A 19,133-nucleotide genomic window follows, 5' to 3' on the forward strand; every position below is an offset into this window, starting at 1 on the left:
AGTCAAGTGAATATAATTCTCTACCACAGATATTTCAAGAACAATTTATTTTATAAATGTGGTTTTCTCCATTAAAGGTGAATCAGCTGGTCTGGTGGCAGGTGCCAATAACTGCAGAACTCAGGAGGCTAATGCAGAAGGACTGCTGAGAGCTTGTGACAAGGATGTACAATGAAAGAGCCACATAGCACAACTTTGCCTCAAGAAATGCAACCACGGAACACCCATTCAGAGCCTGCCCCACATGTGGCCCATACATATACAGCCACCCAATTAGACAAGATGGATGAAGCAAAGAAGTGCAGACCAACAGGAGCCGGATGTAGATCGCTCCTGAGAGACACAGCCAGAATACAGCAAATACAGAGGCGAATGCCAGCAGCAAACCACTGAACTGAGAATAGGACCCCCGTTGAAGGAATCAGAGAAAGAACTGGAAGAGCTTTGGAAGAGCTTGAAGGGGCTCGAGACCCCATATGTACAACAACGCCAAGCAACCAGAGCTTCCAGGGACTAAGCCACTACCTAAAGACTATACATGGACTGACCCTGGACTCTGACATCATAGGTAGCAATGAATATCCTAGTAAGAGCACCAGTGGAAGGGGAAGCCCTGGGTCCTGCTAAGACTGAACCCCCAGTGAACTAGACTATGGGGGGAGGGCGGCAATGGGGGGAGGGTTGGGAGGGGAACACCCATAAGGAAGGGGAGGGAGGAGGGGGATGTTTGCCCGGAAACCAAAGAATTATTATTAAGTATTACATAAATTTAAAAAAAATAAATAAAACAAATGTCAAAAATCAAACAAAAAAAAAGAAATACTCAAGTTAATAAAAAAAAATACTCACAGGAGGAAAAACGGAGACAAAGTATGGAGTACAGTCTGAAAGGCCATCCGGAGACTGCTCTGCATGGGGATACATCCCATAGACAACCACCAAACCCAGACAATATTTCAGATGCCAAGAAGTGCATGCTGACAGGAGCCTGGTACAGTTATCTGCTGAGAAGCTCTGCCAGAGCCTTACAAATACAGAGGCGGTGGCTCGAAGCCAACCTTTGAACTGAGAACAGGGTCCCCAATGGAGGAGTTAGAGAAAGGACTGAAGTAACTGAAGGGGTTTGCAACCCCATAAGAAGAACACAATATCAAACAGCTAGACCCCCCCCCCAGAGTGCTCAGGGACTAAATCACCATCCCAAGAGAACACAGGGATGGACCTATGGCTCCATTTGCATATGTAGCAGGGGATGGCCATGTAGGGCATCAATGGGAGAAGGGGCCTTTGGTCCTGTCAAGGCTTGTTGCCCCAGTGTAGGATGGGGAGGTGGGAAGGAGTGGGTGTGTGGGTGAGAGAGCACCCTCATAGAAGCAGGGGATGGAGTAGAATAGCAGGTTTCTGGAAGGAAAACTGGGAAATGGTGTAGCAGTTAAAGTGTAAATTAAAAATGCAATTAAGAGAATAAAAAAATAAATGGAAAGATCATATCCAAAAAAAAAAAAAAGAAATGCAACCACAAGAAAAGTCTCGAATCATTTCAGCTCTTTGACATTGTCTTCCTCCCAATTAATTTACTTATTAAATTACTTGCACTGGACACCTTTGTCACTTAGAAAAATCCAGGCACAAATTATGACAGGTAAATTCTAATATATACAAGTATAATAACATTATATAAAATTAATTTTGAATTCTCTTTTTAAGACATTTATTGTGTGTGAATGGATGTGCACATGTGTGTGTATGTGCATGTGCATGTGTGTGTGGGGGGAGTATGTGCAGGTGTCATAAAGTATATATGGAAGTTTGAGGACAAGTCTTTGCCATCTATGTCCTGGAGATTGAACTGTTTGTTAGGATGAGTGGTATCTTTACCCCTAAGCAGTCTCAGGGGTTCTATTTTAAATTCTTTATCTTTGGTTAAACTGTATATTAAATGACACACACATGTATACCACTACACATATGTACTGAGGCAGTATCTTATAGGGCTCTCAAGTTGGGCCTCATCCGCCTCTTATGGTCTATTCTCCATGACACAAAAGTTCCACTCTTCACATTCTTTTGCATAATTATAATTAAGACATCCTTAGTTTAAAGGTTATCTATAGACATCAGCAAATAGCAATATGTGAATAATTTATATACATTTGCTGTTACTTGAGAAACTCTAGGTAATAACCCACTGTTCAAGTAGTCTACTGCCTACAACCCATCCTCTCTACAATGATGCTCATGCCAAGGTTAACTTAAGCACTATGGTGATGATGATTCTTTTTATTCACATTTCTTGAACTGATTAAACTCAAGTCATGTGGGTCAGCTTCATTCCCCTGCACATCATTTTGTGTTGCCCTAGATTTTATGTTTCTTTCTGTTTGAAAACCTATCCCAGGTTTTCTTTTTGATTCATACTCTTTGCAAGTATGGTATTTTGTGGCATGGTAAACACTTGAGAGAAATTACGTGGCTTTGACAGGATCCTAGGAACAACAGAGGGGATTGGTAACTCTTGTTCAGTGGTTTTCAGAAGATCACTACCTAGCAGTGTTCCAGCGGATGTTAACTCCACAGCAGCACCCTTGTTTTAAAGGGAACCATGAAACATTTGCTTATTTTATTCTTTTCTTGGAATTCTTTCTCTGATTATTACTAAGAAACAATTCCATATTGTTTTGCTTTTGCATAATATACTGGGCTTTGTTATCTCATCTGCATGTGTCTGGGTCCTGTGCTCTGACCTTATAGAGTACCTCATTAATTTTCTGGGTCCCCCTTGGTGAGATGAAGGTTTGGACATTTGATTTATAAGCTTCTTTCATTCTAGCCAGAGGACAATGAACAGAGAGAAGGAGACTCATCCTCATTTTAATGGAGCTCCTCCCACTATTACCATGCCAAATTTGGAAGTCTACAGACCACCTAGAGCTAGATTGTGAAAGGCTTGGCAAGATTTTTGTGTCTTACAAACTTTTCTGCTTTTACTATTTGCCAATTTTTCTAGTTTTCTTTTCTTTTCTTTTTTCAAATTCAGCCACCACAGCACCGTTTCTTGAGTTATAGGCTGAGTCTCGCTTGTAGTATTCAGATTATCGTAGTAATATCAAGGATCATTCTGATGATATATCAGATGTGACAAACACAGAGAATTCTGTGTCTGTTCTGTTATGAACTTTTAAAAATGTAATGGAAGGAGGGGCATACAATTGTCTGTAGCTTTGCATGGACGTTTATTAGTTATTTAAGTGACAGCGATTCTCCTTTTCATACGATGAAGGAAATGCAGCAAGAGATCATTTAAAGATAGTTCAAGGGCCCTGGTCACTTCAAGAGAGGACTTAAGGTGGATGAATAGGGTGGATATGCTTAGCCCTTACCATAAGCTGAAGCTGGAGGTGGTAGGAAGCCCAAGTCTAATTGCCATTGTAGTGATGGATACTCTGGGTAATGATAAAGGCAACTCATCCAGGAGAAGTGATAAAATGAAACACAGCACCACAGATAGCTGTGGAATGAGCTAATGTCATAAACTCCCTTCCTGTTGGGAGACTTTCTCCTCTGTATAGTGCTTTAATATCATGATTCATTCTGTGGAGTTTCCTTTGTACATGATAATATATATTTGGTTACATTCTTATAAGCCATATAACTTTCTATGTATCTTTGTGTGTGGTGTGCACGTATGCAAGTATGTTCATATATGTGACTACACACATGTGAGCATCCATTTGGAGGTCCAAGGTTGAGGTCAAGAATCTTCCATGGTTTCTCACGACCTTATTCATTGATTCAAGGTCTCTCAGGTGGGCCAAGAACTCACTGATATCACTAGTCTAGCTGGCCATTTTGCTTGGCCAATCTTATTTCTGCCTTCAGAGTTCTGGATATACTAATGGGCCACCAAGTAAATGCAGATCTCACCATTGCATGGCAATGTTTATCCACTGAGACATCACTCCAGCCTCAGTAACATTTAACTTCATGTTTTTATTTCACTTTAGCTATGGCTGAATGAATACATTTAATGCACACACATACACACACACACACACATACACACACACACAGACACACACACACGAGATAGATTCATGATCTGATGATAAATGGGTAGATATGAGATAAGTAATTTGGAAAGAGGCTTGAATATAAAATATAATGAAGGTATTTAAACTAGTATAGTTCTGTCAATCACTGCATTTCTAGAACAACCTCATCTAATATGTACACTATCCCAGGCAGCAATCTATATCACCATGTTTTAGTTAGAAAACTAAGAATCAGAGATAAGTAACTTGACTGAAGTGACCACAATTATACACATAGCACTGTCTGTTGAATCAGTTCTTCATTAAACCATAATACAATTTCCCTCATACTTAGAGATTTAAATACCGTGTTGTTTTTCTGGTACAATAGTGAAAACATAGTAAAACTAAATACAGTAGAATAGTTAAACTCTTAAGGGAACAAACATCAAGAGGTTACAAGTGTTGTGGATAGGAACATCTAGCCAAGGAAGCAGTTGGGATTTGAAACTGCCAATAATCACACGGGTTACTTAGGTCTATTCTTGCATCTGTGCATCTTCAAATAAGAGTATCTACCTCATGGTTAGGGGCTGATGATGATTCATGCATGGTAAGTGTGTTCAGTGAGTGGCTCTATGTATGGCAGATTCTATGTAAGTGTGAGCTAGTCTTATTTCTTCACTTCAGTTTGTTAACATTTGCTGGACTATTTCCCCATTTTCCAAAAATTATATGATCCACCCCCCCACACACACCACCCAAATCCTGTTTTCCCATCTGTTAATGCCTTTGTGTTTGGTTTTAGCTTAGGTACTCTTTTCTTTTTTCCTGTAGTTGCTTCTTTTCTTTTTCTTAGTCAACTTTAGCCACTCTGAGGTTTGAATGGGTGATTGCTCTAAGGGTATGATGGGACAGGAGCAGAGATAATTGGTATCCCATTCAAAGACTGTCGCCATAATATGCAGACTTCCATTTGAGACCAGGTATAGCAGTCAGGAGCAGATAATCTTGGACAAAGCAGGGGCAGAATTTGCACCACAAGAAAGACAACCTGAGAAGAAAGTTACCATAAAATAAAGCAGCTTTGAGATGGCAAGAAAGCACAAAGCTTGGGTTGCAGGAGCCAACAGAATCTAAGGTTTACTTTTTACATTTCCCAGTTGGGGTTCCATACATTATCTTATTTTCTTGCCATGGGTTTCTGTTACGGAAACAAAGTCCTGTTATTAAAGCGAATCCTAAAGAATTTGGAAACAGAAGTTTTCATATAGTTTCTAAATTTAGTCAGTCCATTTCTTGTTTACCAGTGACACCAACTGCTTAGCTTAGGGTTCTGCAGTACTCTTACTTAATATTCACAAGGGTGGCTGAACATATCCTAGCTTGAACAGATGCCTCTAAGACTTTATTTCATCCAGTCTCCATTACTACCTGTCTTAGTTAGGATTACTATTGCAAGAATGAATCAACATGACCAAAAGCAACATGAGGTGAAGAGTGTTTATTACACTCTCAGTTCCATATATCTGTTCATGATCAAACACAGTGAAGGCAGAAACTTACGCAGAGCAGGAACCTGGAGGCAGGAGCTGATGCAGAGCTGTGGAAGGGTGCTGCTTACTTACTGTCTTGCTCCCTGTGCTTTCATTCAGCCTTAATTTTTTTTTCTTAATCGAACTTAAGACTATTCCTCTAATCAAGGAATGGCTTGGCCCACATGGGATGGGCCCTTCCATTTAAAAATGCACTACAGGCTAGTCTACCATCCAATCTTGTGGATGCATTTTCTCAATTAGTGTTCCCACATCTCATATGACTCTAGCATGTATCAATATGAAATGAGCAGCACATTATCTTCTGTAGACAGGAATCATAACCCCTTTTAATAGATAATGTCATGAAGTAAAGAAGGCAAATGCTTAGAGTATAAATCTGACTATATCTCAGACACTAAATTACTGATCTCGCTCCTTTTGCTGTTGCAATCATGAGTGCCTGGCTTCTCATTTCTTGGACTTTGATGTGGTCTGAAGTATCATGAGGCTTCTTGGTGATCTACTATAGTGGTGTTTACCATACCAGGTTCTAGTTTTCTTGTCTGTTTGTCGGCTTCAATATGCTTTAAATTATCCACTACTAGTCTCACTGAAGTTTCCAATCAGGGAACTGTTTACTCTCAGTGAGACAGTGGGAAAGAGTGAATTTTGGGCCACTTCAACTGATATTGTGACACAATTTAGGTTTTTAATTTCTTTCCTCAACCATAAGTTCATTCAGAGGCACAGAAATAACTCGTTTGCCATCCAGATCTCAGTAAGCAATTAGTACAGCTCCTGGACTCCTCCACCAAGGACATTCCAGGAGTAGGCATGGGGATATGGGGCCAGGGGTCAGTTTATTCCTGAGTTGATGCTCAGTCATTTTGGAGACCGAGAGTTTCATTTTCTACCTGGGCTTGTGTCACTATCATCTGGTGTGGGTGATGGGAAATCTTCTGAGCTTTGCCATTCAAATAAAATGTGTATTTCTTGGTCAAATACAAATGGCTTTTGAAATATTCTACATAATTCCCTTTACTAAAAAGTCACAGATCATCCTTTTCATTCTTCAAGTGAGGAGTAGTTCTCTATCTCTTTTGAAAATGCAGTTCTGACTAGCTAAACCATAGTGAATCTTCATTCCCTAAATTTGGAAACTGTGATTTTAAATTTAGCTAAGAATTCAAGAAAATAAATGACCATCTTTCCAAATGCATAACTCATTACTAATTTGTTTTAGAAACACATTTACATACTATTCTGGACAGTATTGTGGGTGTAAACTGGGGTTTTCTAATTACTGTGTTTTAAAGCCATTAGTACCTATGTCTTTATCTTCTGCTCCCATTGACAGGAACAGAGATGTGTCTGACTGGTGTTAAGGAGGGAATGTTTTCATTCACATCTGGCAATAGCATAAAGGTATTTTGGTGCTTTCGAGATATGAAGCATGGGGGCTAACCTTGTCTAACTGGCAATCTTTCCTAACAAGAGACATGGTCACTGGAAAAGAATGACTAATATACCTTCGCTTTGTCTTTTTCTAATTTCTTAATTCCGTAGCCATACACAATTGTTCTTTTATAGGTAGTCCAGATTCCTTTAAGATACATCAATTTAACTATAATTTACAAGAAATTAAGAGGATGTTAAAGGTTGTTGTTAATGGTAACAAGCACTAAAGCTCTAATAATGGAGATAGCCCTTGCTATTTTACACCATCCGTATCAAAGGGGCTCATCTACTCTGGCAGTTAACCTACATTCTTCCCATGTTTGTACTAATGCATTCATTAACTGTTAGGTGTCAGTGTGAGGGCTATCTATGAATGTCATCTTGCATAAACAGTGAAATCTGAACACTGACTGTAAACTTTGAATGACATATCATGAAGAAACTACCAAGAATACAGGGTCAGTGGCCAACCAATCATGCTTAGGCTGCCTGTGAGTTCTGCCCTGTTACTGACTAGCCTGGTGATTTGGGTGTCTGGTATCACTTACTAGCCTTAGTTTTCATGATACATATCTACAAATAGCACTTATTTCTATGGGACTTTAATGAGAATTAAATGAACGCCAATCTCCATTCTCTGAAGAACTACTTTTAAAACGCTGAACTAATTATATCCTATGGCCCATCAGCCCTTGCCATTTACAGAATGACTATTCCATTAAGAGGAGCCAAGTATGGATTAACAAGAATATAAGTTTAAATACTGTAAGATTGCCAAGGCACCCGATTCTAAAGGAATCATCACATATACATATGTTCCCATACTGAACAAAAGCAAAGCCCTAACGTTTCTAGGAAGTGGCAAAATAAAATATTCATTCTCCACTGCCACACGAAGTAAGACAGGAGAGAAAGTGCTTAGAATATTAATGGATACAGTATGATAATAAAAATGTCAATGTCATAACTTGTGTTGGTTAGACTTCAAAAAAAGCCTAATTTAAAACCCCCGTAAAGGCTCACTGCTGTCACATCCATGACAACATGCCCAATGGGAACAATTCTTCTTGGCTGTTTCACTTTCTTTTTAGCATAAACTTCCCATTTCTTTACTGGTAAACACACATTTCGTCAAAAGACATTTTAGATTTTAATTTTTGTTACTTCTCAACCCACTTTTAAACAATTTTTGCTTCTATTACAGTGAGTGCAATGAGCATTTTTCCCATGTTAATAATTAAAATTCAATTGAAAGCTCAACACTGAGGATTGAAGTCAATGGCATTGAGGGAAGAAATTACCTTCATGAGAAATCTCCTTCCAGGGATTGGGTGGATACATGAAGGCTGCGTTCTGGATCTGATCGTGGATATCTTCATCTTCATTAAAAGGGAAGGTGCCACTCAGGCTCACATAGATGATGACCCCAACAGACCACATGTCTAGCGAGCGGTTATAGCCCTTGTTCCTCAGAACCTCAGGTGCCAGGTAGGCTGGGGTACCCACCACTGATCTCCGGAAAGACTTCTCGCCAATGATCCGGGCAAAACCAAAATCACAAAGTTTCACCTGTTGACAGTAAGAATTTGCTGAAATGGTGGGTTTGGATTTACATTAGCTCAACTCTGCCAAAGGTACCAATATATTATACAGACATGAGTTGCTCCTGGTAGAAGAAATGCTACTTTCTACCTTCTAATTTTGAAGAAAGTAATTTATGTCACAAGATAAAACTGGCTTTTCATTCGTGAAAGTGTTCTGTAAAGCCCGTTTTTCCTATCCCAAATATTAAAATATGGAAATAAAGTATGACCAGTTTTGAGAATTGGTCAGTAGGTAGGAAAACATGCAAACTGGCGATTTTAATGAAGAATGAGGGCTAGGTGGACACATGACTCAGGGGCCTACAGTGACTATCAAACTTAGCTCCTTATGGGCCAGCAGGCAGGACCTGAATATGTTAGCACAGCAAAGCCAGCCACCCACCCTGCCAAGTACTGTAGACTCAGCATCCCTAACAAAGGTCCAGTTTTCCCCTACCCCTGTGTGTAGGAAAGGGAAGCTTGCCCTTGTCCCCAGCCTCAGAGAGCAGTCAGCATCCCTGAGATCCTATGGCATCCTTGGTGTCAAGGTCATACTTTCAACAGAGGGCAGGGCCCACTTTGCCAATGTGGTCCAACAGCAGATCGAGAGAGCAGGTGAGTATATGCAGAGCAGCTTCATGAGGCCTGAGTGACACAGTGTGGTCCAGGAACAGAAGGCAAGGAGGGAAGGGAAATGCTTGGGACAGACTTCACACGATTCCAGGTTTAAGGTGTGTGTGTGTGTGTGTGTGTGTGTGTGTGTGTGTGTATGTTGGGGGAGTGGGGTTCAAGGAGGTTGCATGGAGCCAACTGTCAAGCTGGTTTTCTGCCTGAAGGCAGCTTTGTACTTGCCTGAGGGAAAGGGTCTGCTGATGCCAGCAACACATTTTCTGGCTTGAGGTCACAGTGAACGATGTTTTTAAAATGAAGATGTCGCAAAGCCACTAGTATCTATAAAGAAGAGAATCATCCAAAATAACTTCATTTTATGATATTGCTAATTCATTTCAGGATATATAGCTAATTTCAAGATATGACTGAAATGAAACGTAGCATAAACTCGAAACACCAAGAAACCTCATGATGACCAGTCATGGCTGCTTAATGTTCAAGACACTCAACTACTTTACAGTTAACATAGCAGGTTGCTAGGGAAAAACATCCATGGAAGAAGCAGCATACTGTTCCGTGGTATTATACAGCAACAAACACAGGTGTAGACAAAGAGTCACCAAAACGTGCAGAAACACTGCCTTAAATGTCTGCATTGGACTAGGTCTAAGCCATGGAATTATTAAAATTTCAAGCCTAGCTTTAATGGTGAGGTCAGCTTAAATATTACTCATTTTGTATGCTGGACTCTAAATGACAAAATATTAATAAGAAGACATACTGCACCCTTGCAATATTTTCTACTGCAGTTTAGATCAGAAACAGAGACCAATCAACAAGGCTAGAGAGCTGTAGTTAAACAGTGATAACATCTGATATTGAATACTATTTTTTCTGTCTCTAATTGATTTCTTACCTGAGTAATTAAAAACTTCGTTATGTGTTCTGGCAACCTGCCCTTTTCACTTGACAGGATCATCTCCAGCATGTCTCCATGGAGTTTTTCCATAACAACAAACACTCTTTCAGGCGTCTCAAACATACACTCCAAATTTACAACACCAGGGTGATGAAGGTTCTATTAAAGATAAATAAAGCACTTGAAGAAAATGAGTTTTTTGATACTGTTTGGCAAGCTCACTGATTACATGAAACTGTAGAAGCTTAAAGCTTGGAGAAACCAACACTTAAGATTCTTAGCACCTTCAAATTCCACATGTGCCGCCTTATATTTTTGAAATTCTAATGTTTCCAAAAAAACATATCTTTATTTTCTATGCATAGTGAAGTTATTTCTCTACTGAAAGAAAAGTAAGTTCTAGCATAGGGAATTGCTAATTAGGTTTTAATTAGAATGCCATATTGAGATATGTATAATTTCTTAGGATCATCTTCAATATTAAGCATATTGTCTTAAAATATCATAGTGGGCACATCTATATAATTTATATTTAATGCAGAAGAGAGAAAACTCATACATGGAGTACACATGACTGACTGAGGGAGCACTTCAGGGAGAATCTCAGCCTGCTCAGCCCCACAGGCTGTTGTAGGAAGCAGAAGGTACCAAAGCAAGGATCACTGTGAACAGATGAACTCTTATCACTGAGTTCTTGGTTGGTCATGACAACACACTCTGCAAGGGTCCTTCATAGCTTGACCATATGATATATGCTGGCACAACAGAGGAATGGTTAGCCATGGATGGCTACCTTGTGCCTGATATGCTGTCACATACAATTCCTCTGACTATTATATTATTTCCTATTTAATGTTCAAATTTCAGTGCTGTTCTGACTCAACAAAAGCCCTTATGCATTTTTTTTTTGGTACAAAACAACAAAATACTAACAGCACAAAGCAATGGCTTTTACCTGTATTTCAGTGAGAAACAATAACAACATCAGCATAACACGTCATGAACAAAATGAACAACCCCACTCCCCACAGGGGGAAAATAGACACAGAAGAATCCACAAGATGGTTGTGCTGAAGTTCTGGTTTTCCACAAGGAAGTTGTCAAGCGCACCAACTTATCTGAGCATATAATTTCCTTCTCTGTTTCATCTAACTATGCATATCTGCAGTGTTTTGGGAAACCTGGGCTCCTTAAATCCCCAAAGCCTGTGTCTGAGGAACAGGTTCAATGAAAAACAAAGGAAAGACAAACAGAAACACACTCTGCTGCCTAAGTGATCTGAATGTGTCAATCTGTGAGCATCCCTGCCTATGCTTCTTAGACTATACAAGTTCTTGGTGGTGTAAATGACCCTCCATTGATAGATGCTGCTCTCCCTTTCCCTACTCCAAACCATAGCTTTAACAGACCCATACATGGGGTGGGGCTTAGGATATCTAACATCGACTGGAAAGATTCCCAAAATGTCTTAGGCCAAAACATATGGAACAGATTACTAGAGTTGTTTTTGTTTTGTCATCTGTTTTGTGGCATGTTCATTGCAAACTCAGGACTCTACAAATGGCTACTATTAAGTATTTTTATAAAACAGACTACATGATTATTTTTTGCTATTTTTCCACACAGGACATTATGTATAGATAAATATATAGATTTTAAAAGAATCAGCATATTTAAGACAGTATCCAAGTAAAGGCCATACATCCCAACCTGGAGAAAACATTTTAGAAATGTAAACTTATGTTTCCACTGCCCTTGACTTTCATTTTATCACAGCCTACTGCTTTACAGGTTTCTTAAAGAATGCATTAAGTGAGAGCTAAAAACTCTTTCCACAGTCAAGACTTTCATCTAAACAACTGAGAAAGGGTCTTACACCATGTCCTAGTCTGGCTTAGAACTGACTGTAACGCTGGCTGGCTTTTCAATCATGACAATCCTCTTGCCACAATCTCCTTAGTGCTGGGGTTATAGGTGTGAGTTACCATACCCAGTCATCTTTTATAGATAATTTATAATGTATTGTTGAGACAAAGTCATACTTCCTCATGGATTGGTTGTATTATGATCCCACTGAGCTAAATGATCAAATCTTTTATGTATGATAAGAAAAATATGTATATAAGGGAGCATAGCTATTTTATTTACACAAGCACCAACATTATATTTTTGAAATATTTATTTAGCCTGGAGAATAGAATATTTAAAAACTATAAATAGGGAAAAATTGATCTTTTATCTATCTCCCCATGTAATCAATGCCACAAATGTAATTTTTAATTATGGAACATATGGAATTAATTAATACCTAGATATGTTCCAACCAAGTCCATGTGACTTGATCAGTGCTAATTTTTAATACAAACATAGACTTTGAAGAACGACTGAACATTGCAAAGGCAGAGTACAGTAGCCTACAAGAAGAATCCTTGCTAACTCAGAAGTTTACAGCAGGAATTCAGAGCATGCATTTCACAGCGGAGCAACATTCTGCAGGACTCTGACCATCTGTTTGTTGGGTTTCAGTAATTGAGTTTCCAGGAAATAAAACATTTGGTCAAGCACAGGAAAAATGGTGCACTTTCACACATTGCAGACTATGACATCTCTACGGAGTGAATGTAAGGGCTTTCAAAAGCTGGGAGGAAATACCATTCCAAGATCATGACAAGAATCTCTTTGACCTAGGGCTCCTAGAAGGATGTGAAAGGATACTCATTCCTAGAATCGAGGAATCTCATTAGGAAGGGAAGTTACTAAGCTTCACCCTCGGTTTCCATGTGTGTGCTGTGTTTTGCATACATTTGCCTTCATAGTTCTCCATCAGCACTTCTTTAATGATACAGAGCTGCTATCTGTTATAACCAGAGTATTTATGGCTGATATTAAGTTGTGACAAGCTATCACTGCCATATTTTCACCTTCTTTCTTCTGCGCTATTCTATTCAAATATATAAGGTGGAAGAAATAAGAGAATAAAAGGAATTAGATTCAGCATAGCATTCAACATGCTATGGGCAAAGCCTGTGAGGGCTTCTGACCATTTCGTCAGAAAGCTAAAACACAATGAATTCAAATCAGCACGATGAACTGAAGGAGGGACAACCCAGTGCATGGAAGAGATCAGGAGCACGAGGTGTCATTGTTGAAGGAAGGGGACTGACCATGTTTCTCAGTGTTGAGAAAATCACAGCATTCCATCCATTTTCTTTTTTTTGTTTTGTTTTTCTTTGAATTTTTAAAATTACTTTAGAAAACCTTTTATTGACTTTTTTAAAATTTTACATTCACTGCAATTCCATCACCTCTCAGTCTCTTCAAATCTAGCCTTGCAACTCCTCCCCTCAAGAAAACAAACAAAAAACAAAAACAAAACAATATCAGACACACACAAAAACACCACCTTGCCATGGAAGATATGGTGTGTCACACGGTACCCCCTTTTGCCCAAATAGCTTTCCTTGAAATGTTCATTGCAGTGAGTCATTGGTCTGGCTGGAGGCCTCTGGCTTCTGTTTCATTATCAGTACTGGATCCGCACCTGGACTCCTCCTGGCTATCCTATTGTGGCCCTGTGTCATGGAGATCTTGCAGCTTTCCATCCATTTTCTAATTATAGTCTCTTACAATTTCTGCTCTATTTAGTGGTCCTAGAAGTCATAGTCACCTAATGCTGTATGAAAGGGAAATGGCTCATAATGCCTTGGTAGATATGGAAATGTCATTTTGTGGGGGGGAAATATAAAATGCTGGTTAAAAATGATATCCACTACAGCTCTCTTGATTTTCAGAAACTTATAACCATCTGTCTTCTGGAATGTATATTTAATCAAAAACTTCCAGCAATGAACCATCTTCTTCTTTTGGTATCCAATGAATTCCCTAGGCCCAATAGCTTAGGGTCACTCTAAAAACAGACTTGTTTCTCTCTCTGAATCACATTCTGTACATCACAAGGGAAGGCCCACTCCTCTCCGTCGGATCCCCTTGCTTTTGTCCTCATCAGTATACCTAGGTTTTACTCTGACGTATTTCCTTAACCAACGGCTTCCCTCCCCCGCCCCCGCCCCTTGATTTGGGATTGTTTTCTTTCAAGATAATCATTAAAAGAGTGGTAGTATAATTTTCCCAAGGTGATTCTGGTTTATAAAGTGTTCGTCACTAGCTCTGGGAATACATGCTTCCATCCAGCAAAGCATAGAAGACCTATCAACCCCTGTTCGTTTTCATCCTCCAGCTCAAACACTCTCTTCAAGCATCTGATCTTCTTCCAGATACTATCCTTCTCTGTTTGCACACTGACATTTCCTTTCTCCTGCTCACACATCCTCTTTCTCCTGCTCACATACATAATATTCCCTCAGTCTGAATGAGACAATTGGTTTGGTACAAACCAAGTTGTTGAAAAGCTTTCATCGACTTGTGTTTTTAAGTTGGAGTCCTCTCCATTTTCAGAATATTTGGTATAGTCTTCTTTCATAATATTTATATTACATTGTTATTGACTTCATTTCTCCACTAATAAGACAGCATTCTCCTTAGTGTTCATACTTAATCAAATGAATTCTCTTCCTACGGTCTGAGATATATTAGATGCTTAGTGTAAATTTATTAAATGTTATTGAAAGATGAATTTTATTATCTGATTTATCATTATTTGAATAATATTCTTTATGATCTAAATGATTTTATTTTAGATATGTTAATATATCTAAAATATCAGTGACGATATACTGCCATCAAATGATATACAGTGATGACTTATCTGTAGAAACATACAGTGTATGGATTTTCATTGTAAGTTCATTGAATTGTTGGTAAGCAACCTCTGGTTTCACATGTTGAAATACTAACTAATGCTTTTTAAATTACAAAATTTAAAATATACACAAAATTATATAGAGTCAAATACCAGAAATGGTACTGCCAAGATGTGTTCCAAATGATATTCCTAATAACAAGAATATGACGAAGCCAGTATCATTTACTTTCTAGGGATCAGCCCTCAAAATATGGCAGTTTTGACATGTGTTTGAAGAATCTCATCATCTTTCTTAGGAACAAACCCATGGTTTCCCTCTGGTCTAGACGACCTGTACTGGTTCTGTCAGGGTAATAACAAATGCCACTGATGCAAACTCTTGTCAGGTCAAAGAGAATCTCCTTTGCATCATCAATGTTCAGTGAATTAAAGAGGACATTATTCTCTATTTCTTTGTACAGTGTCAGAAATCCAAATGTATGGGGACTGCTTCCAAAGAACCTGTTCTAGAAGTGTTGCTCCTGGCCGGGAAGCTGGACTTGTATTCTTGCCTGTTCCAAGTTAAAACAGAAACCCAACAAAAGGAAAGGGGTTCTAGTTTATAAAGAAAACAGGTACCACATTTGTTACTGTACAAGTAGCCTGCCCCCTCCTGCCATCATCAGAAAGATAATGAAATTATGAATCATGTAAGAAAGAATGTCTATGATGGGGGGGGTCTCATAGAAGATATCTTTGGCCTTCCAGCTTCTGCTTTCTTCCTGGTCTCTTTCTGATCGCTTTTCTGTTGGTTTTTAGACTCACTACTCATGAAAAAAAAAAGACATGGAACTAGTACACATCGTATAGATGAAGGGGAAAATACAGGGTCAAATATCAGAAATGTTACTGCCAAGATGTGTTCCTCAGCCTTCATCTTTGCCATCTCCCCACCATTCTCCTTGCTGGTGGCAATATCAAAAGCACCACAATTAGCTCACAATTCTGTGAGTTGTTAGGATACCATTCTTCTACATGGGGGCTCTAAGGGACAACCTCCCTCCTAGTTTATTCTGGTGGTTGACTAAATGCCAGACAAGTGACAGTACACATTCCCTATTGACTGTAGGCCAGGAGGCCCTGAGCTCCCTGAGCTGCTCAACTACTTCAGCACTGGTCTTCCCCTACTCATTGTATGTTGAGTTTTCACATTCTAAAATTCCCATCAGTGTTTCGCTTCCTCCTCTGCTTCCAGCTACAGAGGGCCCTTTACTTTGAAGGACTTATGTGTTGGCTTAGGCTAACATCATAAACTAACCTGACTAACACAGGTTAACCATCCTATTTTATTCTCTCTATATTAGTTACTTTTCTACTGCTGTGATAAAACATCATGATCATGTAACTTATAGCAAGAAGGGTTTAATTTAGATTTACAGTTTCAGTGACGTAAGAGTCCATCACCATCACAGCAGGGAAACATGACACCAAGCAGACAAGGTGCCCAGGGCAGCATCTGAGAGCTCACATCTCAAACCACAAACAGGCAGCAGAGAGAGAAAACTGAAATGGCAAGTGTTCCTTAGACTCTCAAAGCCCGCCACAGGTGACGTACTTCCTCCAGCTACACCTCTTAAACCTCTCAGGAGTGTTACTAACTGCCATTGAGTATTCAAATGCCTGAGCTTATGGGGCCAGATCTCATTCAAACCACCACATCCTACTCTTTGGTCTCCACAGTCTCAGGTCCATATCATACCGGGGAAGTCAGGATGGGGCACACTGCGAAAGTTCATGGTCTTTACTCTCAGCACTACTTAAAAGTTCAAAGTCTCTTCTGAAATCCAAGGTAATCTTTCAATTGTAAGCCAGTATATAATCGAAAAGAAAATTACATACGTCCGACACACAATGACGACAACTATACATTACTATTCTAAAAGGGAGAAATGGGGAGGGGCTAAGACTATATGGGACCAAAATCTAGGGAAAACTCCAAATCCTAAGCTCCATGTAAAGTGGCCCCACCTCTCTAGCCTGGCTGGACACATCTCCCTCTTGGGCTGGCTTCATTCCCGGTGTGCAGCACTGCTGTCTCCTGGTTCTGGGACTTCAAATGTCTTGTGATCTCCAGTGTAACCCCAGCTTCACTTCTACAGCTTCATACTATGGCCTCTCAGATCTTCCATACTTCCTGCCTGGCCTCAGAGGGCAAAGATCCCACAATCCCTAATGCACCTTTCATGATTGTAAATCCCTCGCCACACAGACATGGTTGGAACTTCCAGCTTTGGCTGCTTGCTTGGGCTGGAGCCTGGCACACTGGGCTGCAATTGTGGAGCTTTGGTTTGTTGTTCCTTCCTAGGAACAGGAAGCTCCTCAGGCCTTTGCTTCTCTCATTTTAGAAGCTTAGTTGTGTATAGTCTTGCCACAAGGGCAGCCAAACCTTTATTCCGATTCAGATCAGGACTCACTCCTTAAGCACGAGCCTTGGGTCAAACACTACATTTCCTGGTGCTCTTGTTGTCTTTAAATTCTAAGTTTTGTATTTCTTCCTGCCCATTGTATTGTAGACCCTCATAAGAATGATTACTAATAATCACCAAGGACAGTTATTATTGGCCTATTAGGAAATCTCTACCAAAGCAATTAGTACATTACTTTTAAATTCAGCCAAAGGAAAGTTCGTAGAATGAAGTCAGAAACTGTCCAACTCTTTTCCAAAATATCATGAGAATATTCTGTAGTCCAGTTGTTAATGTTATGCCACTGCAAAAGGTCTTGAGCCTCGTCCTTACCATATAACTTTCAGCACTGGAGTTCCCTAATCTCCCACTAGGATGGCTCATTTGATCCACTTACAATGTTCAATCACTTTTCTAGTTCAGATTTTTAAATTCTTTCACATTCCTCCATAAAACAATAAGATTTGCCCCATGACAGCAATATCCCAATCCACTTTGTGATACAAATCCTGTCTTCAGTTACTCTTGTATGAATGATAAATCACCATGACCAGTTTATTGAAGGGTTTCATTTGGGCGTATAGTTTCAGAAGGATAAGAAGAGTCCAACATCATCCTATCAGGGAAGTCAGGTAGTAAGTTGGCACGGAAGCAGGAACAGCTGAGACCTCACATCTCCAAAAGTGAGCACATGCAGAGAGAGAGAACTCCAAATGGCAAGAGTCTTTAAACTCTCAAAGCTCACCCCTCCCCCCAATGAAATACTTCCTCTAGCAAGGCCACATTGAAGGGGAAAAATTATAGAAGGCCAATTATTAGATGCTAATATGCTGACTTATTACTGACTTACTTAAACCACTGCTTGTACTTCCCGTTTGTCAAGCATGACTTTACTTGCTACTTGGAGCAGATTGACCTGGGAAATAGCTAACACAATGGGTCATTGCCATGCATGCTTCTATGAAATCTGCTTGGTTGTTGGGGTTTTAGAGTATAAAATGAAAATATAAAGTGAAGCCAAGATTGAAGCCTTTCAGGAGCTGTCCTGATTTTGGTCCACCATTGATATTTCTTCTCCTCCACTCTCATTGGCGTTGGACTGCTTACTCTCAAGAGTCCGTCAACAACATCCCTGAAATCTCTTTTCAAAGTGTCACTAACTGGGGACCATGTATTCAAATGCCAGAATGTATGAAGAGACATCTCATTCAAAACATCTGTCTTTAACTTTAATTGTACCTGTATAGACTCTCATGCCACCAAAATAGTATATTGATCATTTCTGGGCTTATGAAGGATATATGTGTGTGTGTGTGTGTGTGTGTGTGTGTGTGTGTGTGTGTACATATATATATATACATATATATTCTGTATACTATTTGAGTATCAAACCTCCATTATTTAGTCAGCCTACCATATTCCTCATTACTTATTCAGAAATATGAGATCTTTGGCTTTTCCCTCTGAAAATTGAGGGGCAGGGAAAGACCACATACATCTGTAATGAGTTCTACTTATTGCTTCTTTATTTGTAAATGAACTCAGTCAAACATTGAAAAGCAGAGGGAGCATTATGAAGAACTCCATCTGTCATCTGACTGTATCCACCATTAATATTTGGCCAATCATGACACATCTACTTTTTATCATCCTTTTGTTTTTGATATATCTTCATATGAAAGAAATAGTATTAAAAAGTATATGTTGTAGGTGCTCAGCTTGATACGATGCAGCCATATTGACTTCTAACTAGTTTGACCCTCTGGAGCAATCCTACTCAGTTTTC

At 39.4% G+C, this 19,133-nt stretch overlaps 1 protein-coding gene across 2 annotated transcripts in view; it reads right to left on the bottom strand.

Annotated features, from left to right (window-relative positions):
* Positions 1-19,133, bottom strand: part of Prkd1 (protein kinase D1) — a 313,382-nt gene that overhangs the window by 16,502 nt on the left and 277,747 nt on the right. For both annotated transcript variants that reach the window (NM_001412095.1, NM_001276715.2), the window contains 3 exon segments: positions 8,329-8,596; positions 9,463-9,561; positions 10,139-10,300. In NM_001412095.1, the coding sequence (NP_001399024.1) occupies positions 8,329-8,596; positions 9,463-9,561; positions 10,139-10,300 (529 nt within the window).

The sequence above is a fragment of the Rattus norvegicus genome, chromosome 6, assembly GCF_021556685.1.
Source record: "Rattus norvegicus strain SHRSP/BbbUtx chromosome 6, alternate assembly SHRSP_T2T, whole genome shotgun sequence".
NCBI lineage: Eukaryota > Metazoa > Chordata > Mammalia > Rodentia > Muridae > Rattus > Rattus norvegicus.